The sequence below is a fragment of the Geotrypetes seraphini genome, chromosome 1, assembly GCF_902459505.1.
Source record: "Geotrypetes seraphini chromosome 1, aGeoSer1.1, whole genome shotgun sequence".
Lineage (NCBI taxonomy): Eukaryota > Metazoa > Chordata > Amphibia > Gymnophiona > Dermophiidae > Geotrypetes > Geotrypetes seraphini.
Window position 1 is genome coordinate 304351252 of NC_047084.1, and position 23211 is coordinate 304374462.

Below are 23211 nucleotides of genomic sequence, written 5' to 3' on the forward strand. Positions count from 1 at the left end.
ACTATAGAGTAGAGAGTTGTATGGGGACAGAAATCTCACCCGTCCCCACAAAAATCCCACCTGTCCCCGTGAGGAATCCCTCTATCCCCATCCGTCCCCACAAGGAATCCCCTCTGTTCCCACCCATCCCCGCGAGGAATCCCCTCTGTCCCAGTCCGTCCCTAGAAACTTCAGAAATAGTTATTTAATTTAATTATGCTACTGAATTAAAGGCTCTGGAAGAGATCCATCTACAAATAAGTAAAGACACTTTATTAATTTGGAAATATTAATTGGGAAGAATACATACTTCGTAAACGGGTTTCTAGCAGAGCCTCTAATGTAAATATAAAATATAAATACTCAGCTGATGAGAACTTCCAAGCTGTCAGCTGAGGACTTCCTTTGCAATTGGCCGGGGGTCCCTTTTGCCAAGCTTGGCAGGCAGCAGTAGCATCCCTGAGTCACAGATGCTGGCACCTCAGTGGCTCATGGATGTTGCCAGCGACTGCTGTGGCTGGTAGAGGGGAGTTCTGGCCGTCTCTAGAGGAGGTCTTCTGCTGGCGGTGCTTGGGGATCCTCACCAGTCACAGCAAGGGTCAGCAAGTACTTCAACACTGTAGAAATAAAACCAAAAATGCATTTCCTTTTCTTTTGAACACAATACGAAGACATCTGCTATATACATTTCCCAAAGCTAACATATTTTAGTCAATAAATTCCATTTTTTTACCTTTGTTGTCTGGAGACTTATTTTTCCATAAAGTTGGCCCCAGTTTCTTTTTCCGCTTTCCCATCTTCTGTAAATTCTTCTGTTGCTATCCATTGGTTCCTCCTACCATGGTCCAGCATTTATCCCTTTCTCATCTTTCACCCCTGCCCACCAGCCCCATGCCCAACATTTCTCCATGCCACATCTCTCCCTCCATTCCCTTCACAACTATGTCCAACATTCCTCCCTCTTGCATCCATTTCAATCTGTTCCTCTGTTCCCTTTCCACCACAATATTTCTCCCTCTCATCTGTACTTCACTCCCTCCCTATGACCAAAAATTCTCCTTTCTTCCATTTCCCTTGTACACAACCATCTCTTTCCCTCCCTTCCTCTCTCCCAAGTTCATGCCTTTGTGTTCAAAAACGCACTCCCTCCCCCCCTTTTGTGTTCCGCGTTTGCCTCCCATGTTCGACCTCCTTCTATCCTGCGTTTGCCTCCCACGTTCGTGTTCAGCCCTCATCAGCCAGCAACATTCTCATCCAAATGGAGCTCCGAGAGGTAGCTGGAGCCGCGAGGCTCGTCTTCTATTTCTTGCCTGCCCTGCAGCAGCACATATAGCCGACCGGAAGTCTTCCCCGATGTCAGCGCTGAACAGATTTGCATGCCTGGCACCTGCATTATATGCAGGTCTCTCTCATGCATATTCATTAAGGCTAACCTGAAAGCCTGACTGGCCTGGTGGTCCTCCAGGAGAGGGTTGGGAACCACTGGTCTAGAGGATGGTCTCTGTGACCCCAACCCAGAGGAGGTTTAGGGATTGGATTTGGGCCGGAGATTTGTCTTTTGGTCAGAACCTACCAATTGACCAGTGCTATTGGATTATGAGGGGCTGGTTTTGTTGGGGGTTTTTTCGCAAAAGCACACCACAGTATAATTGTTAAAAACAAACAAACCCTATAACATCACCTTTGGGAGAATAGGAGGAGTGTATATAGTGTTTTTCCGGTAACTGTTCACTGTTCAAGGGAAGTGTCTCTGCTTATGTTCTAAGGCAGTGGTCTCAAACTTGTGGCCCGGGGGCCTCATGCGGCCCTCCAGGTACTATTTTGAGGCCCTCGGTATGTTTATCGTAATCACAAAAGTAAAATAAAAGTTTCTTGATCATATGTCTCTTTAGCTATAAATGAGAATATTATTATTAAGACTTAGCCAAAATCAAAGATTTATAAATTATAAAGAGTTTTACCTCATGCAAAATTGTTAATTCTTTAATAAGACATTAACTATTTTTTTGCGGCCCTCCATGTACCTACAAATTCAAAATGTGGCCCTGCAAAGAGTTTGAGTTTGAGACCACTGTTCTAAGGAAAAGTAAAGTTCATGTTTGGAGTTTACAATACTGGTGTGGATTTCCTTTATTTTTGAGAGAGAGGAGAGAGTGGAAAGACTGGTGCATGCTTGCTGGGGGACTCTGGAGTCCCAGCTCTGGTCATAACAAACAAACAAAAATAACTGTCCCTTCCTAGGATCCAGGAGAAACAAGGGTTTACACAAAGAGATAAACAATCCGATACATGAAAATGATATCAGTGATAATTCATATACGAAAGCTGTCTCCTGGCTGAAATCCGTGGAGAGCAATGTGTTTAACAGAAAAATCCCAATATGTTTCCCAAGCCAGTAATGCCATCAGCTTCTCACCACCACAGTCTCAGTATCAGGCCCCATAAGACCATCTAGTTTGCCCATTATCCCTTCTTATTACTGTATTACGGAGCCCGCCAAACTTTGCATTTGTGTTTATTCCCTCATAGATAGGGATCCTCGGTGTTCATCTCAGGATTTTTTTTCTTTAAATTCTAATAGCATTTTTGCCATCTCCCTGGGGACTCCACTGTATGTATTCAGTACTTTTTCTACAAAGAATCATTTTCTTATGATGCTCCTCAGTGTACAATTATCAGTGCACAAGCCTGCTTTGTTGAAATTCCTCCACCCAGTTTCAGCTGTTGCAAACATCAGAAGGGTAGCCTTGCGTATCAGAAAAAGAATAGTAGGAACGTTGCATATTGAAATAAGGTTGATAATGTATTCTGCTGTTTACAGCAAGGGCCAACAGAAAAACTCATCGAAAGGTGTTTGTTTGCTTTTCCCAGGATGCAAGGGCTTCTGAGCGGCATTGTGTTTCTATTGGAAAATTTTGAAGGCATGATTTGTGTGAATCAAGCCTTAAAAAATTAAGAGGTCCTTTTAATAAGATGCGCTAAGCAATTTCCTTCCCCCCCCCCACACACATTTTTTACAAAACCGCAGAAATGTTTTTTAGCACAGGCCAGCACGCTGAATGCTCTGAATATGATTGGCATGATGTCCTACAAGTGTACATAACTGTGCTTATGGTAATGATAAATCTATATTTGCGGATCCATCGCAGTTAGAGAATTTCCTTCAAGATACACCTTTACCTGAGAAAATTTTAGAGACCATTGCAGTGGTTGAAGATAAATAATTGACTAATGAAAACATTTTTCTTAATGCCTGTTTCAAAAATATTACGTATAATTTTCTTTTAAAAAATTTCCTTGCCTATTAAGGCACAAAATAGCCTCAATAAGGTGGACTACAACGTTAGGAATGGTTTTCTTTATAATTCTTTATTGTGTGAAACTGTTATTTTTCCTACATGTAACAAATAACTAAATAAAGTTTTGTTCTACAGACAGATTTTGCAATATTGATGAAAGCGTTGACAAAACTAGTCTGGATTATTCTGATAGGTTCTACAGGTCACACTTTAAGATTTATTTCTAAGATTAGTTCTTCTGTCTATTTGAGTGAATTGTCTGCATTACCGCTCTCTTGGACCAATCACTGTGCTGTGTTCTATTCTTTATGTATTGCATGAATATCTGAAGCTATACAGCAGAACAGCTATTGAATAAGATGCCTTCATCAACTGGATCTTTTGGTTATTCAATCTTTTTCTTCTTCTTCTTCTTCTTTATTCCCTCAGGATTTGGGATCCTTATTGCTGGGAGATAAAGTTCGTTGTTGGGATTCAGTTTTACATGATTCCTTGAATTCTTTAGCTCCTCTGTGTTTTTCTCAGTTTTCTGCTAAATGGCAGCAGCTGTGGTATCACCCAGCTTGCACCTTTTTAAACAACAAATTTGCAAAGCGGAACATCTTTGGAGAAAATTTAGAACTCCAGAGGCTCTGTCCCTGTGTAGAATGTGCCAGAGATCTCGTGCCTCAAAGTGAAAGTTAGCAAGGAAAGTAATGAGGTGTTGCTTAGCTGGATATCGCACTTAACTTCATATGAGATAATCAGCCACACAAACCCAGATATTCAATGCTGGTGCCCTGACATGCCAGTGACAGAATATCTTATCCCTAAAACACAAATCTTCAAGCTGTGACACCGCTGCACCCATCTCTGTGGAGCGCTCTTGTAAAGTGGACTCCACGTGGTTCAAGCGGCCTTCCGCTGCCGATACTCTGGAGCCCAGGTCGCTCACCTCCTATCTTATCTCAGCCAGGGCCGCCTTAACATCCGATCGAAGCCCCACCATTTCCTCTTTGATTTCCCGGAACCGTCTCTCAAGGTGCCCCTCTAGCCGCTGCTCCCCCGATCCAGCACCGGCCAACAAAGATCCCGCCTGCACAGGCCCGGGCTGTTGCGCCATCTTATTAGGAGCCGACGGGGAGTCAGTAGCTTGCGACCGCGTTTTCACACTCACAGCTCCCGGGTATTGAAATTTCGCCAACTTTTTCCTACTCACCATACATTCAATGATGTTATGCGCTAAAAACAAGCACACACTGCACAGTAGAGAAGTTGTATAAAACTGTTGATATCGAGCCCCGCCGGAGCTCAAAAATTAAGCGGCCATACTTCTTGATGACGTCACTTCACCATCTTATCCCTAAACCAGTGTATCACAAACTGTGTGCCTCCTGAGATTTCAGGTATGCTGCGGCACACTGGGGTGGAGGAGAGACGCCAGCTGACTGCCTACAGGTCGTGCATCTTGTGTCGAGAGGCACGTCCTGTAGGCAATCGGCTGGCCCCAGCACCTCTCCTTCTCTCCGGCCTTCTTCCCTGCTGGCACCTCCTCTCCCCTCCCCCCCACTAGTGTCTCAGGACCTGTCTGGAGGACCTTCACGCATGTGCGTGACATCATCACTGCAACGTCCGTGCACTTCCGGATGCCTCGAGCCATGGCTACTACGTTTAATGTGCTGCATGCTGTCTCGGGAGGACAGTTCAAGAATGGGAGAGAAAAATGGGGTAACCAGATGAAAACAAGAAAAATGGAAAGTCTGGTACTAGCAAGTAATTCTCAGGCATTAATTCAGCAAGTCAATCATTCCAAAGGGCTTTAATCCCCCTTAGCCAGGGGTCACTTCCAAGTAAGCTTACTCTCTTTCTTTCTTTTCATCCCCTTAGAAGTGTTTTAGGTCACAATTGCTTCTGCTTTTATAGTTCCTTCTTTTACCTAGACATTTCTTCCAGGAAAAATATTGTAACATAAATTGGAAAATTTAGTCACAGCGGGAGCAACAATTAGCTATGACTCGCTCTCATCATTTTGTAATTTCCATTTTTTTTCATGTATCTATGTAGTGCCGTGATTTAAAGTCTAATGGGCTGATATTCAGCGTGGTTTAAGCAGGCAGGAGATATATAGACTGATGCTGGATATTTGGGTCGAAATAAACATGCAACAGGCAAAGCTTAAGAAAAACACTGACTGCTCCAGAATGAATATTGACCCTTTTGGTTTTGTTTATTTTTTAATAACATTTTCTTAAATAGAACAGTTTAGGTTCTGTAATACAGAACAAATTATTCTGATTAGTACTCTTACAGTAGATCATGGCCTGAAGCCGAATAAAATAAGTACCCTGAAATAAAATTGCCCCCAACGTGAGTAATTTTAGCCAGTTACCTTTAAGCAAATTTTCATTGGCAGGGAGTGTCGGGGGTTCTGGGGAGTGTCAGCAGGAGAGAGTAGCCATCCCTCCTGCCAGTCTTGAATGGGGAGAGGGGTCTTATGAGGGGTGTCAGGGAATCTGGAGGGGAGGGAGTGTTGGCAATTGCGATGGGGAGGGTAAGCAGCAGGAGGGAGTGGGCATCCCTCCTGATGATTTCACAGTACGTGTGTGTTGGGGGGGGGGGGGTCCATGCTGGAGCCGGCTCAGCTGATAACAGCAGGGGTATTTTTCCCCTTATCAGATGAGCTGGCAGGACTCCCGAGCCGCCGCTTTGGGGAGTCCTTCTGGCTCAGCTGATCGGGGATTCACTTGCTGTGATCAGTTCAGCCGGCCACATCTACTTTTAACTTTGGAAATGTAGGCCAGCAAAATGGTGGCCTACATTTCAGGCGTGGGAGATGCCTAGGGCCGCTTAAGTTCACCCAAGGCCACCTCGGGGCGAAACCACACCCATGCCTAGCCTTTGGTGAGCTTAAGTGTCCCTAAGCATTTCCTTAGACCCCGTGACATTCGTCAGCAACAGGATATACAGAACTTTAAAAGATTATTGAAATGGCATCTTTTTTTGCCAGATGAAATACAGGGTATGAGACTGTGTTTTTAATGAAGAGGAGATGATGACCGTAAGGTGCTGGTCGCCTATGTATTTTATTGTTTGTATCTTTTGCTCTGTTTTGTGGGCATATTTATTGCCGATCTTGTATGTATTTTTGCACGTAATTTTGTATTTTTGTATGCAAGTTTGTAACCCGCCCTGGGTAAGGGCGGGATATAAATAAATAAACCAAACCAATTCAGGTGTTCCATCAACTTAGGGCTCATTTTACTAAGGTGCGCTACTGTTTTTAACTCACGCTACATCGCCCACGCGCGCTAACCCCGCACTACACGCCAAATGCTAACGCAAGCTCTATGGAGGCGTTAGCATCTAGCACATGTGGCAATGTAGCGCGCGCTAACCCCACGCTAAAAAACGCTAGCGCACCTTAGTAAAAGGAGCCCTTGGTGCTTCTTTTAGTTATCAAACTCCGATTATTTGGAATAAACTCCCTCTCACTGTTAGATCAGAAACTAATTTTTTAGTTTTTAGAAAGCTTTTAAAAAACAGTTTTATTCAAGTAATTTTTGAACTGATTGCTTTTATGATTTTTTTTCAATATTACCTGTTGAACCGGGTTTGTTTCCGGTCATCTGCTTTATTGTAATCCGCCTGGAACTCATAAAGGGTATGGCGGAATATAAAAAGCTTTGCAATGTATGTTGCTGTGCTTTTGCTAGGTGGTGCTCCTGCCAAGATGGCACCTGGGAAACTCCACCCTCCATCCCCACCACTTTCTACACCACTGGAAATAGGAGCCCCTTGTATTTGTAGCCGTACAGTGAGAGATTGGAGAAAGTGGGCCTCTTCTCCCTTGAAAAGAGGAGACTGAGAGGGGACATGATCGAAACATTCAAAATACTGAAGGGAATAGACTTAGGGCTCCTTTTACAAAGTCACATTAGCGGCATTATCGCACACAACTTTTTAGCGCACGCTAACCCCCGCGCTAGCCAAAAAACTACCGCCTGCTCAAGAGGAGGCGGTAGCGTCTAGTGCGGCCAGCAAATTAGCACGCGTTAAACCGCTAACACGGCTTTGTAAAAGGAGCCCTTAGCAGATAAAGACAGATTGTTCACCCTCTCCTTGGTAGGGAGAATGAGAGGGCACTTTCTAAAGTTGAATGGGGATAGATTCCGTACAAACGTAAGGAAGTTCTTCACCCAGAGAGTGGTGGAAAACGGGAACGCTCTTCTGGAGGCTGTTATAGGGAAAAACACCCTCCAGGGATTCAAGACAAAGTTGGACAAGTTCCTGCTACACTGGAACGTACGCAGGTGAGGCTGGACTCATTTAGAGCACTGGTCTTTGACCTAAAGGCCGCCGCGTGAGCGGACTGCTGAGCACGATGGACCACTGGTCTGACCCAGCAGCGGCAATTCTTATGTTCTTATGTAAATACAGAATAGCAGTTAGGAGCCCTACTACATTTTATGTATGTAAGTAAACAGTTGCCTGTGTGGCAGCGTTCTATAAATTTACGTACACAACCGGTACTTAAATTTAAGTGCCCTTTTATAGAATGAGGAGGTTTACCATATGTCCTAGAATGAGACACCCATCTTGCTTTACACAGTGTAATTAGAGCCAGAATGAGACTTCAGTTTCCTCAGCCTCAGTCAGTGCATATCACTTACACTCACTGATGCCCTCTAAGCAGCCTTTTTAGTGCTTAGCCAATCTGCTAAATTCGGACCATTAAATTCTCCGCTGTCAGGTTGCATCTGCTCATTATACTAGTTAAAATGAGGTGTTTACAAACTTTTTGCACATAGAAGATGGAATATGAACCTTAAGGTGCATCCTTTCCTGATCGGTGTCAGGTCAAAAGTGTGCCGGGACAAAGGCGCGCGCAGACAATTGAGCGCAGCGCGGAGGCGCGCGCCGCACAAAATTACTGTTTTTACGGCTCCGACGGGGGGGCATGGGGGGGAAACCCCGTCGGAGCCGTAAAAACAGTAATTTTGTGCATTAATTAAACAGTAATTAAAAACAGTACTTTATTTAATAGAGATTGCGCCGTGTTGTGGGGGTGTTGTGGGGGGTGTGGGGGGTTGTAACCCCCTACATTTTACTCAAAACTTCACTTTTTCCCTGTTTTTAGGGAAAAAGTTAAGTTTACAGTAAAATGTGTAGGGTTACAACCCCCCAAACCCCCCACAACGCCGGCGCGATCTCTATTAAGTAAACTGGGGGGACTCCCCAACAAAACCCCCCCGTCGGAGCCCCTAAAAACTGTAATTTTCTTCGGCGCGCGCCTCCGTCTTGCGCTCAGTTGTCGGTGCGCGCCTTTGTCTTTCGCCGAGTTGTCTATGAACCTTCCTGATCTCTAGATGATAGGACAGTCCTGTTTTGGCTTTCAGCCCCCCACACATGCAATCAGCCTCAACGGTACTTTTCTCTCACTGGGAAAAGCAACCATTTATCAATTAGAAAGATGAAACAAACAGGTGCTCATGGGAATATCCTTATAAATGAAAACTAATTTCATCTGCATTCCCACTGCTAAACCCTGCAATTTTATTATTTTGCCTGGGGGTGTTTTATTTGTTGTTGTTATTTAAAACAGTGTCTCTCAAACTGTGTGCCAGGGCACAGTGGTATGCCCCAAAGAGATTCCAGATGTGCCAAGAGAGATTTCAGAATTTAACTTTATTTTAAAAAAATTCCCTTCATAAGTATACACTAGAATAGATGACATTTATGTCACTTACACAAGAGCCTGTCAATGTTATGAGCGTCTGTGTGCGTAAGGATACAACTGCTCAAACAAACACCATTCTTTGACATGATTGGTCCTTGAAAACTAACGGCAAGTAATTTTATTTTTATTTTTTATGCAGTAGTTATCCTAACTTGAGCAATAAAGCAAGCAAAGCTTTGTTACTATTTGGATTTTCTTATCTTTGCGAACTTGGATTTTCAGTTCTGACAAAAATTAAATTGAAAAAATGCTTGTTTGCTTGTCGACTATCGAGCCATGTTTTGAGTTAATTTGCACTCAAAAACAAGTACAACCATTGCATTAATTAGAATTCTATTTTATCTACTTTAGTTTCACCATTGTTGCAATTGCCCATACATTGCCTAAAAAACTTTAAATAAATCTCAAATTTAATTTGTTGTTGGTTTTGCAATTTTATAATTTCAATTATAATGTACTGCCAAAAACATTGAGAGACACCTATTTAAAACCTAAAAGCAGAAGCACAGCAGTGTTCTGTAAGGTGCATGGACACTATCAGTCCCTTTCTACTCATAACCTTCAGATACACTGCAACCATTCCATCATCTGAGATACATACAGGATCAATCGCTTCTGCAAATAGACGTGTGTTACATAATTATTTATTTACCCCCTCCTTTTCAAAGCCGCGCTAACATTTTTAGTGCTGGCTGCGGCGGTAACAGCTCAGACGCTCATAGGAATGTTGAGTGTTGGATCTGTTACCGTGATGGCCGGCCATAAAAACGCTAGCACGGCTTTGTAAAGGAGGGGGTTATTTATTTATTCAGTTTTCTATACTGTTCTCCCAGAGGAGCTCAGAACAGTTTACATGAATTGGTTCAGGTACTCAAGCATTTTTTCCCTGTCTGTCTCAGTGGGCTCACAATCTATCTAATATACCTGGGTCAATGGGGGCCCAAGCGACCCTCCCAGGGTCACAAGGAGCAGCGCAGGCCTGAACCTACAACCCCAGGGTGCTGAAGCTGCGGCTATAAACCCTGCACCACATTCTCAGTGTGGTAGGAGATAGCCTGGCAAATATTGTCTGATGGAGATGGCAAATACAGTTAACAATCAAGGTTGAAGTGTATAATAGCTAGAGTACACTTGGTAGTGGGATAGTAGTTCTCTACACACTTTACAGAGAACATTGTTAGGGTTTCTGGTTTTTGTATGGAGTATGCCTTGTACAGTAAAAAAAAAATCAGAGTAGGCAAAAACCAGGAAATAGCATGGTGTGTATTGATTTTATGATATTTTTTTAAATTATGGTTCCACAGATTAAGGATCAGTCTCTTCAGCATTTTTGAAACAAAAAGTAAGGAACACATATTATTGCTGATCTATAATTGGTGTTTATTAAATATCTAAACAAAAGATCAATTAATGATGACTTGGCTGATACTGTGGGGGAAAAAAAAGGAGCTTCTTACCTGTATATAATGCAGGCGCAGTCTCGACATGTCCCACAGTTCTCAATATCCTGCCCTGTTCTGTAAGAGTGCCGTCTGAAACACAGGAAGAAATGTCAATGTTACCCAGAGGGGTATGGGCCATGGCGGAATCATACAAAACCCCTCCTCACGCTTTGCAATTCCAATTGTTTCTATTACCTAATTCCCATTCTCTTCAGCCAAACTCACGCAGTTCCTGCACCTCAGTCCACTTCATAGTCACCCAAAACAATGCCCTGAATTCCTGCTACTGAGACCCCCAGACAACTCTGCTAGTATGCCACAAACTCTATCCCACCCCCAACACCAAGTACCTCCTTTCTTCCAAGCAATGGGACCTCTTAACTGCTCTCCTGCTCCATCTTACACTTCTGCAGTGCCTTCTGCATCCTTTGCTATACCAGTAGTCTAATCCAGGGGTAGGCAATTCCGGTCCTCAAGAGCCGGAGCCAGGTCAGGTTTTCAGGATATCCACAATGAATATGTATGAGATGGATTTGCATGCATTGCCTCCTTGAGATGCAAATCTATCTCATGCATATTTATTGTGGATATCCTGAAAATCTGACCTGGCTCCGGCTCTCGAGGACCTGAATTACCTACCCCTGATCTAATCTAATCTAATCTTCAGTTTATATACCGGGTCATCTCATGTCAGAGCTCGACTCGGTTTTCAAGTGGTCGGAAGACCAGAATACACTTAAAAGTAAAAAGAAAAAGGAATAGTTAAGTCAATCATTTTTATTTATTATATATTTTAAAAATTTCTATACTGTTTAAAACTAAATGGTTTACATAATTTACATACGTAATTTTAAAACAAAAACATGATAAAATAAATATATAAACAATCCTCATAAATCATATCTACAATAAAATACCATAGTTTGCATAGTAAAGATCATGAATACTTCATCAACTCTGCCAGAGAGAAAAATTATTGGCTAGAAAAAGGCATCGATAAATAACTGCGTCTTATGTAATTTTCTAAACATGCCCTATTCAGTCTTAGTGGTAGATCTTCCAAATGTCAGTTAAGAGATCCCGTAGGTAGACCGCTTAGTTAATGTGAAAATAACAGAGTTTTTAAGGTTTTATGAAACCAGTACAACTGACTTTTCGATCTAATAGAGTCAGGGAGTCCATTCCAAGTCTCCACTAACTTGAAAGCTAAAGACTGACCAAGCTTCCCGACAGATTTTTATTCCCTTAAAGAAGGGGTGTCAAAGTCCCTCCTCGAGGGCATCAATCCAGTTGGGTTTTCAGGATTTCCCCAATAAATATGCATGCACTGCTTTCATTGTATGCTAATAGATCTCATGCATATTCATTGGGGAAATCCTGAAAACCCGACTGGATTGATGCCCTCGAGGAGGGACTTTAACACCCCTGCCTTAAAGGAATGGAAAATCCTGAAAACTCAACTGGATTGCGGCCCTCGAGGAGGGACTTTAACACCCCTGCCTTAAAGGAAGAGAATGATAATTTATACCTCTGTGTATTCCTCAGTAGTGGATCTCTTTTATAGCTGTCACTCATACATTTGTGTATAGCATTGAAAACATCTAGTAGCAGTATAGAAATTATTATTATCATTAGTCATAGTAATGGCAGTAGTAGCAGCTCTGCTGGTGCCCCCTGACATTGAACTATAATACCTAGTATGGTGCCAATACTGGCACACAAGAAACCTTTGCCAGTTTTCTCCCATCCTGACCCTCTGCCGTTCTAACATGGATATAATCAGAGACCTCAAAGGACACCTAGTCAGTAATAGTTTGTCGTGAGCATAGCTGGGACTAGGTAAGTTAGGTGTCTTCAGGGCTAGCTCAACCAGTGGACCAGGTGAGGGTCTGGCCCAGGGCGCCGGAGAGACAGGGGGCCAAAATCCCTGGCTCCCTGAGCTCACCGTCAGTGCTTCACCTAGTCCAGGGGTAGGCAATTCCCGTCCTCGAGAGCCGGAGCCAGGTCAGGTTTTCAGGATATCCACAATAAGTATATATGAGATAGATTTGCATCTCAAGGAGGCAGTGCATGCAAATCCATCTCGTACATATTCATTGCGGATATCCTGAAAACCTGACCTGGCTCCGGCCCTCGAGGACTGGAATTGCCTACCCCTGACCTAGTCCAAAGCTTTCTCCCCCCTTTCACTCAGTCCAACATTTCTCCCTTAGTCCAATATTGCTCCCTCTCTTCTCTCCTTCCCTCCTTTTCCCCGTGTAGTCCTCTAAACATTACCATGTTTGCCATTAGCAACAGCATGCACAGCAGGCTGCTTTTGGCCAGCCCTGGGGTTTCCCTCTACTGTGTCCTACCTGCAATTTCCTGACAGCAAGGAGGGAGTGAGGAGAGGGAGCAAGGTTGGACTAGGGGCTTGAGGGAGAAGGGGAGAAAGCTTACGCTTTGGAGGCAGGGGCAACGTAACCTTTTGAGCTGGCCCAGGGTGACTTAACTAAAGTTATGTTGGTATCCAGGTAAACTGATTAACCCAACAGCAGGCTGAGTTTTCCATGCCCCTCCTCTTACTGTCTGCTGCCCACTAATTGAGTGTAAATCTCTGGCTGCCTCCAGGCACTTGCCTGCTTCTTGACTTCTCTTTATCTAAGTGACATAGCTTAAAACGTCCTGACAGCATAGACACTGGAAGTCAACAAGATGGGTGCCAGCTGCAAGAAATAAAATAGTTGGAAGCACAAGCTGACAAGGGAAAGATAAACCCATTTCACTTCTACCTCCGACATGGGCTTTGGATGTGAAACTGCAGCTGCAGTGTTTCAAAGGTGAGCAGTGAGGAACAATTGGCAATTCAAGGTGAAATTTGTATAATTCAGGTTGTTCCTCCCGGCATGGAAATTATATCCTCATATTTAAGATAATTATTACAGGGCCTCAGGTGGTCCTGCCAAACCTCAGGCTGTTAGGTATCATTCACCTGAGAATTGTCGGCAAGCCATTGAATTAATAACTCGTCTCCTGATTTTAGGCACTGTCTTAACCTCATGACCTACCTAGTTTGCACAACGCTATCTTTACCGCATTTTGCAGAATTAGGTTTGAAGAGAGTAGATCATTGACTTGATATGAGAGGCTAATCAAAGGAATCAATTTACTTTCTAAAGAGCAAGGAAGCAAATATCCCATGTTATCTAGTAAGTTCTTGTTGTAATACATCCTTTATAATTCTTTTGTGATCCGCCTTGAACTGCAAGGTAATGGCGGAATAGAAATTCATAATGTAATGTTTTGTTTAAATTAAAATGGAACAACTGTGTCCTTAGACATAGATTATTGGGTTTCTAAAGAAGAATATTTAAGTCACATAAATATAGTATGTACAGTAGGCACTGCTGAAGCACACAATGATCATGCTTCATACATGTGCAATGTATCACTCCCCCCCCCCCCCTTTTCCATTATTCATACCCATCTTCAGCACTAGGCAAATAACTTCACAATCTAGAACACAGGTATTAACATGTAGGCCTCGATTCCATAAAAATGCTTACCGTTAGGCACCTAGATTGGTGCGCCTAGCTGATCTAGCTGCCTAATTTAATTTTCTTTCTTCTTTTTTTTTAATTTGTTTTTTTTTTTTACATTTTTATTATTTTATTAAATTAGAATAGCGTAATACATTTAATTGAAAATAGCAAAATATTACAGAGAATACACTATTTCAAACAAATATATAGAATCATAACTATACCCAACCCCCTTCCATCAATTATTAATATTAACAATACTAAACATCTTTAATATGAAAATTTAATATCCATTTTTCCAGTACCTTTCCCTACCCTACCCCCCCCCATCCAATCCCAGATGTGTAATGAAAAAACTCAGAAGGCAATATATTATCTTTTAATGTGAAGCAGCAAATAAAGCCAATGGACTCCATATTTTGTTAAAACCCTAAACATTCTGCGTTCACTCTCTCATATCTATATGTATTACATACATTTGTCCACCAAAATGTATAATTTAATCTGTCATGACTTTTCCAATTTTTTGTGATCATTTGAACCGCAATTCCAGTTAGAATCAAGAAAAGACGGCTTTTAAATTTATCAAGGGGAGGTTTAATATGTAAAATAGTACCACAAATTATTGCTTCATATGTTAATGGAATATCCGATTCTAAGACTATATTTATTTGTCCCCAAATTGACTTCCAAAAACTAAATATCAGCGGACAAAAAAAATAATAGATGATCTAAAGTCCCTATATCAGTATGACAATGTCATATAAAAAAAAAACTAATTTAATTTTCTAATTTGTTTAATTGGTGCTGTTAATTGAACAACGCTATTAAAAACCAATTTAAAAATCAAATTTTGGGCACCATGGAGTAGGTGTCTACATTGAGGAAACTACTGGTTCCTACCTGCACCTATCTGATAAGTAGGTATGGTTAGGGGTGAAGTTTGGGCATGGATTGCCTTAGGTGCCGGTAGGCATCTGTGTTAGGCACCGGTAAACAGGCCAAGAAAACTCTAGCCTCCTTCAGGGGTCCTTGATTTTCAATGTAGGTTAATTCAATATACAGTATAATTACAAATCTTAACTTTTCACATGATCAGTTGATCCAAGAAAGATACTGTGAAGACTTTTTGTTTCTACATCATTTTGAATGGTGTAGCAATATCTAGGGCTCAGAACTTAGGAGAAAAACTTAAATATAGGAAACACAATAATTGCTCATTTATGTTACCTCCGCACACACAGTGCGGGAGATGTCGACAATGTCAGTTTGTGTTACAGCGGAATGCTGTTGAAATTCCACGGTCCGGAGGCAAATGCTTTAGACTCTCCACTGGAACTGATTGCGAATCCAGTGGAGTAATCTACTGCATCATTTGCCCCTGTAATAAATACTGTATAGGCCACACAATTAGAGAAATTAAAACTAGAGTGACTGAACATCTTAGCAACATACGGAGAGGAACAGTAGCAGCCCCGCTGGTGATTCACTGGCAGCAGCAAGCTCATCGGATAGATTCTTTGAGATATACCGTTTTGTTCCATGTTAGGGATTATTTGGGGGGGGGGAGAGGCTGTCCAAATTCTTGATGATCAAGGAGCATAAATATATTTTTGATTGGCAGACCTTGTCCCCCTATGGCCTTAACATGGAGATAGATTGGTTCTCATTATGATTCTCAGAACAATATCATTAACATCTGAGCTTGAATTGATGTCACTTCAAGGGGTAGGATTTTAGTTACAACAGTATTTAAAGGCAGTGGTATGGTGCGCTCCTTTTTCATTCCTGATTCTCAAGTCTTCCGAGTTGGGAGAAGCCAGTAAAGGGTAGGTGATTTAATATGGAATAAATTGAAAAGAATGATTTAAGATAAGATAAGTTATTATAAGTTGACCATAAATATAATGTGGTAACATTTGAGATAAGCATTAGTAGGAATATTATAGGTGAAATGTTTATATGGTTTTAATTAACAGTGTCCCCTCCTGAGAAAGAGTCTGCGAAACTCGAGTCAGGGGGGTCATCGATCTTACTATGGCTATGAGTTTTACTTCAATGCACGTTTGAGCACTAGCACTTTAAAGCCAGACTATGGTTAACAAAGACCAACTGATGGCAACCACTTGCCGGTTCAGATAAGTTGAACAGCTATTTGTATTTACTTAAGAATGGTATAAAGCGAGTGGTGATGGGGCTGTAAAGAGCGATGATGATCCTAGTATAACCATAGTTTTGTGTTATCACATTACAAGTTGGTTATGGGTCTGAGCACTTTATGGTATTGAATACATAGAAAAATAAAGCTGTGATTTAGAAAGTGATTTCTATAGTTTCATCACAGAATTATATAAATATTTCCCTAGTTTTGTTAGTAGCAATATCTTTGAAATATCAACTGATACAAGAGGCTGAGATTTGTGATTATATATTGAATTTATCCACATTGAAAATCAAGGACCCCTAAAGTGGGCATTTGCTGAAACACAACTGTGTCAGGTCAACAAAAAAATGAATAACTTGAGTGTGGCTCCCATGACATCATTATCTCCCTGGCCATCTCAACTTCCACCAGCATCTGGACCTTACTCAGAGAGGCCAAGAGAGGACAATCCCAATGAGTAAACTTACCACCCTAATAAGAGAGACTGAATGCTAAAGAGTGATATTTAAGAACATAAGAGTTGCCGCTGCTGGGTCAGACCAGTGGTCCATCATGCCCAGCAGTCTGCTCACACAGCGGCCCTCCAGTCAAAGACCATCGCCCTACCAGCGAATGCCCTTATTTAGCAGAAACTTGTCTAACTTTGCCTTGAATCCCTGGAGGGTGTTTTCCTCTATGACAGACTCCGGAAGAGTGTTCCAGTCTTCTACCACTCTCTGGGTGAAGAAGAACTTTCTTACGTTTGTACGGAATCTATCCCCTTTCAACTTTAGAGCGTGTCCTCTCGTTCTCTTAACCTTGGAGAGGGTGTTCTTATCTACTAAGTCTATCCCCTTTAGTACCTTGAATGTTTCGATCATGTCTCCTCTCAATCTTCTCTGTTCGAGGGAGAAGAGGCCCAGTTTCTCTAATCTTTCACTGTACGGCAGCTCCTCCAACCCCTTAACCATGTTAGTTCCTCTTCTCTGGACCCTTTCGAGTAGTACCATGTCCTTCTTCATGTACGGTGACCAGTGCTGTACGCAGTACTCCAGGTGAGGGCGCAGCATGGCCTGGTACAGCGGCATGATAACCTTTTCCGATCTGTTCGTGATCCCATTCTTTATCATTCCTAGCATTCTGTTTGCCCTTTTTGCCGCCACCGCATATTGCGCAGACAGCTTCATCGACTTGTCGATCAGAACTCCCAAGTCTCTTTCCTGGGAGGTTTCTCCAAGTACCGCCCCGGCCATCTTGTATTTGTGCATGATGTCCAGGGCGGTACTTGGAGAAACCTCCCAGGAAAGAGACTTGGGAGTTCTGATGGTAAGTCTGGGGTATAAATCTAGAAATATTTAGGTGTTGTATCTTTGGCACAATTTATCTGTGGAAGCACTAACATGATTTTCAGTCACGTTTTTATACCACAACCTGTTATATGGCTCATTCTGCTATATTTATGCACTTTGGATAGTATCTAGTATATTGTTGTTTGCTGAGGAAGGTATTTCAGTTTGCCGAAACTAGAATCCTTGTTGGGATCTGCAATCACAGATTTTATACAATACAACTGTTATGGCTGGCTTGGACATCTCATTTGCCTTTTTTTGTTGTAGTGTTTACTTTATTACAGATTTTGATATCATCTGCAAAGAGGCAAATCTTACCAGATAGCCCTTCAACAATATCTCTTACAAAAATGTTAAAAAGAACAGGCCCAAGAACTGAACTTTGAGGCATATCACTGGTAATATCCCTTTCCTCAGAGCGATCTCCATTGACCATTACCCTCTGTCGCCTTCCACTTGACCAGTTCTTAACCCAGTCCATCACCTTGGGGCCCATACCAAGGGCACTCAATTTATTTATTAGATGCTGGTATGGAACACTGTCAAAGGCTTTGCTATAATCAAAATTCACTACATCATTACCTCTATCAAATTCTCTGGTCACCCATTCACAGAAATTGATCTAGTGAATCCATGTTGTTTTGTCATTGTTTAAGATTTTTTATTATGAGATTTTACTATGAAAGTTTTATTGTAAACCGCTTTATAAGAAAATTGATGCTTTAATTTCTAAATTTTTATGGCTTAACTCTACTCCACGTACACTCCTCCCTCCATATTTGTGGGAGTTAGGAGCAGAGCTAGACCACTAGGTAAGGTCCATGCACGGCCAGGCAGTCGGCGTGCAGCATGATGTGGCGAGTGGCGTTTCGGACCTCCACCTGCACGTTCAGGGGCTTGAGGTGCGGGGGCAACCAAAGCTGCATCCACTGGTCCGCAGGCTTTCCTCCACCATCATGGGCTGGCTTGCTTCGGGCTTAAGGTGCGGAGCCATGGCAGAAGGGCTGGGGTGAGGAACAGGACACCTTCTTCTACAGATTCTTCTGTAACTTTGATCATTACCTGAGCTCCCCACCTGCTTGTACGTGTAGAAAGATCACTCCCAGTAAGGTCTGGGGAGGTCGAGGACGGAGCGATTCACTAGGGGGGTCCCAGGCCAATAAACCACGCATTACATAAACTTAAATTGTTTTGTTCATCAGGAGGAATAAATTTACCAGATTTCAAACTTCCCCCTCCTTTACAAAGCCACGCTAGCATTTTTTGCGCCAGCCACTGTGGTAACAGCTCCGACGCTCTTAGGAATTCTATGAGCATCTGAGCTGTTATCGCTGCAACCGGCGCTAAAAATGCTAGTTTGGCTTTGTAAAGGAGGGGGTTTATCATTTAGCTCAGGGATGTCAAACCTGCGGCCCTGTGAAGTATTTTGTGCGGCCCTGGTCAAGGGGGATGCAGTGCTTTCCTCTGCTGCTCCCAGGTGTTTACCGTCTTGCTGGCTCCCTCTTCTGTCTTGCTGCAGCATTTGCGCGTTTGTGTGGCCCCAGAAACATTTTTTTTCAGTCAATGTGGCCTAGGGAAGCCAAAAGGTTGGACACCCATGATTTAGTTTTTCAAATTTCACAAGCTGAATACTGGTACCTAACAGATCCCAGCATTGTTTCTCACAGATAGTTTCACTTTGAAAATAAATTGATGGTCAACATTCCTTTGCATCTTTTACCTTCTATGGATAAATTTAAATACAGTAATGGATCTTGTATTTTGAAAGCAACTTCTCCTACCATCAACACTATAATGCATCATCTACTTCAGAAAAGGACAGATATTAAAGATATTTTTCTATGGTATAACTGTAATTTTAACTGTAAAGTGCATGTAAATTCAGAAGAGATTTGTGTAAATTAAACATGTGGACGGGCATAATCGAAAGGGACGTCTAAGTCCGTTTACATCCATCTCGCAAGTCGTCCAAAGTTAAAAAGAGCCTAAGACACATTTTCGAAAGAGATGTCCAACTTTTTTTTACTTTAGAAAATCGTCTAATTATATGTCCTGCCGATCTGATCGTCCAAGCCGCTAAATCGTCCATCTTTATACCACATTTCCGTCCAAGTCCAAAATGCCTGTTGGGCATGGGAGGGGTCTGCAAAGTGATGGATTGAACACCCAGACATGCCACCTAAATAGTGGGGTACCTTACAGGGCACTGCTGTGAACTTCACAAAAAGGGTGCCATGGCTTCTCCTCCCTATAGCTCCCTTATAGGTGACGGTGAGCCCCCCAAACCACCTCCAGCATCCCCTAGACCCACTTATCTACCACCCCAATAGCCCTTATGGATTCAGGAGTCACTTATATGCCAGTAAAAAAGGGTTTTGGGGGTGTATAGGGGAGTGCACATGTTTAAGTATAAATGCAGTGATTACAGGGGCTTATGGGCATGGGTCCTCCTCTCCATGGGTCCCTAACCCACCCCCAAGACGACTTAAGCTGCCTCTGGGCTGGACGACTAGGCTTTCCTATGCCAGGCTGCCAGGTGATGATGGTCTGGAGGCTGAAATTTAAAGTTGTGAATAAAATTTTTATGGGGGTGGGGGATTGTTGATCACTGAGGTAGTGTGTGGGGGTCTGTGTTATGTGTCTGAAGTGCTTATCTGATGAATTTAGGTGGGTTTATGTGACTTAGACCTTGTTTTACATGGTCTAAGTCAGTGTTTTTCAACCTTTTTTGGGCAAAGGCACACTTGTTTCATGAAAAAAATCACGAGGCACACCACCATTAGAAAATATTAAAATATTTAACTCTGTGCCTATATTGACTATATATAAAGTAATTCTCTTGAATCGGAATCAAATAAACACAAAGAAAGTATTTTATAATTACTTTATTATGAAATATTAAGTAAACAGAATAGTGAAAAATTATAAAATACTTTATTCAGTGCGAAATGGCTGAACACAAAGCTGATATTCTGGCTGGAATCGAAGAAAGACACACACGTAGCTCTTCGTCAACAGCTCTCAGTCTCTCTCTGTATTTGGTTTTTATAGCAATCATGCTTGAAAAGCTAATCTCACACAGATATGTAGTGGAAAATGGGAGCAATGTCAAAATAGCTTTGTTTGCCAGAAGGGGGAACTCCTTGGCGGTATCCAACCAAAAACTGTCCAAAGGTAGATCAGCAAATCTTAGCTTGAAACCACGATTTTGTCTCAGTTCAGTTAGTTCCTCCTGCTCCTGTAAAGTCATGTCCTTTCCACCAACTGATGCTGAGCTATAAGGGTCTCTAACCCAGTCAAGGCATTCAGTGGAGACTGAAGAGAAATAAAATGACAACTTCTCCTCAAGAGTTTTTAAATGTTTAACTATTATCTCAACTATATAACTGAAATGGATCTGAACCTCTTCAATGTGAACAACAAACAAACTGTAGTACAGGTTCAATATGCAATTGAATAGAATTTTAAATAAGTTCTAGGAGGGAAAGACCTCAGAAGCCTGCGCCAACCAGAATATCAAATTCTGTTATGGTTAATCAGCAGGACAGGTTTGTAATCATAGGTCTCACACACCCCTCCACACCGGTCACCGACATTTATATCGTGTGTTAAACACTTCTCACATTTAAACCGGTGAAAAAACAAAAGAAAAATGCACTTATCTGCAATAATGATAAGAGCCCGACGGGACCCGTTTCGCCACTTTGAGGGCTTCGTCGGGGGACTTTTTTTTGAAAGCTATACAGCAACAAAAAAACAAAAAAGACAAGCGCTATAATATTTAATACAAAAAACAATTGTCTTCATTTTTCTCACTATTATCTCACACAGTGCAGCAGTGTGAACACCTTGCCATTGCTTGGTGAGTGTGAACATTTCAAGATTGCCACTTTCCACGTGTTGATGCCAGAGTTGCACCTTTGAACGGAATCCATTTATTTTATCTGTACTTGTTCGCAGGTTTTCACTTCGGCCTTGCATTCGTGTGTTCAGCTCATTCAGATGATAAAATATATCTGCCAGGTATGCCAGCCTTGCACACCACTCATCACTTGCAAGCTGCTTTGCGTAATCTGACCTCTCATTTGTCAGAAACACTTTAAGTTCCTCCCGCAGCTCATACACACGAACCAAGACCTTGCCACGCGACAACCACTGGACCTCCGTATGAAACAGCAAGGTTTTATGCTTCGCTCCCATCTCCTCACACAAAGCTGCAAATATGCGACTTTTCACGGGTCGTGACTTTACAAAGTTTACCATGCACACAACATCATCCAACACATGAACTAGGACTGCTGGTAAAGTCTTGGCTACGAGGGCCTCGCGGTGTAAAAAACAATGCGTAACAATCACATCTGGATTTCTTTCCTTCACTCTGCTTACAAAGCCTTTGGTGCGCCCGACCATGGCTGCAGCTCCTTCGGTGCAGACACTTGTGCAGTTTTCCCACTTAAGTCCTCCTTGTTCAAGGTATTCTGATGTGACCCGAAAAATTTCTTCTCCTGTTGTTTTTTCTGGCAATGCCTTGCAAAAAAAGAAGTTTTCTCTAATTGCATCACCATCAACAAAACGCACATTGGCCAAGAGTTGAGCATGTCCACTGATATCAGTAGACTCGTCAAGTTGCAATGCAAATTTCTCACTGATACGGATCTTTTCCAAAACCACACTTTCGATGTCTGCAGACATGTCATTAATACGTCTGGAAATTGTGTTGTCTGAGAGAGGGACTTTGGCTATTTCCTTAGCTGCTTCAGGTCCGAGCATCTCCTCTACAATAGCTTTGCAGGCAGGAAGTATTAATGTCTCTGCCACAGTGTGCGACTTTTTTGACTTGGCTATAAGTTCAGCAACTTGATAGCTAGCTTTAAGAACTCTTTCATTTACCTTTGTGGTTTTTCTCATGAAAGTTGCCTGTTTCTCCGTGTTGTCACGCAGGCGAACAAAATAGTCTGCATTCTTGTTTTGAAGCGAAGGGTGTTTCGTTTGGAGATGGCGTTTAAGTTTGCTTGGGACCATAGCACTGTTAGCTAGCTTTTCATCACACACCACGCACAGTGGAGTTGGTTTGTTTGCATCTCCAGTGAAAGTAAATCCAACTGAAATATAGCTTTTGCTATATTGCCTTGCGCCAGAGAATTTGCTTGCGCTAACCATCTTTGCTTTCTTTTGACCCCCACTCATACTTGGGCTCTCATCTGGCTCCAAATTTTGTTCAGAGTCTAGTTCTTTCCTTTTCAAAAACTTGTCCATCACTGCAGTATCTCACTGTCACTCAGGACTTACTGCGCTTGTCTCCTCCAGATAGCCGCTGTCCGTCACACTCAGCACTCTTCTGATCGATCCCCGATGAGCCGGCGGATGACAGCTCCAGATGACAGCTCTGTCTCCACACTGTGCTAGGCCTGGAAGGAAGTCGGAAGATGATGTCCTACCTACCACAGTCATACTAACAACCATGTGTAAATTTTATTGTAAAAAATATAGGCTTTTTCAATCTCACCACTAGATGGCGATGTGGCAGCGCTGTACACCTACGAACATAACTCGCCTGTGTCTCAAGCCTGTGTCTCAGTGCAGCACTCCATTGAGCCGTCCGCCGGGACTCCCGCCCGCACTACGTAGCGGCCTGCCGCTGTCCTGTAGGATGTGGAAGTGGAAGGTGTCGCAGAGGGGACCGGGGGAGTCTCATGGGAGCGCGTGCGGGACCCGGCCTGAGGCCTAATCAGTGTCTGCACCGTGCGGCACACCAGGCAACA

At 42.5% G+C, this 23211-nt stretch overlaps 2 protein-coding genes across 3 annotated transcripts in view; one reads left to right on the plus strand and one right to left on the minus strand.

Annotated features, from left to right (window-relative positions):
* LOC117365127 (dedicator of cytokinesis protein 2-like) overlaps positions 1 to 23211 on the plus strand; it is a 1549644-nt gene that overhangs the window by 753999 nt on the left and 772434 nt on the right. The window lies entirely within an intron of this gene.
* The window catches only part of LOC117365135, a 405951-nt gene that overhangs the window by 180702 nt on the left and 202038 nt on the right, over positions 1 to 23211 (minus strand). For both annotated transcript variants that reach the window (XM_033955140.1, XR_004540364.1), the window contains one exon: positions 10452 to 10526. In XM_033955140.1, the coding sequence (XP_033811031.1) occupies positions 10452 to 10526 (75 nt within the window). Of the gene's footprint in view, positions 1 to 10451; positions 10527 to 23211 lie in introns of those variants that run through there.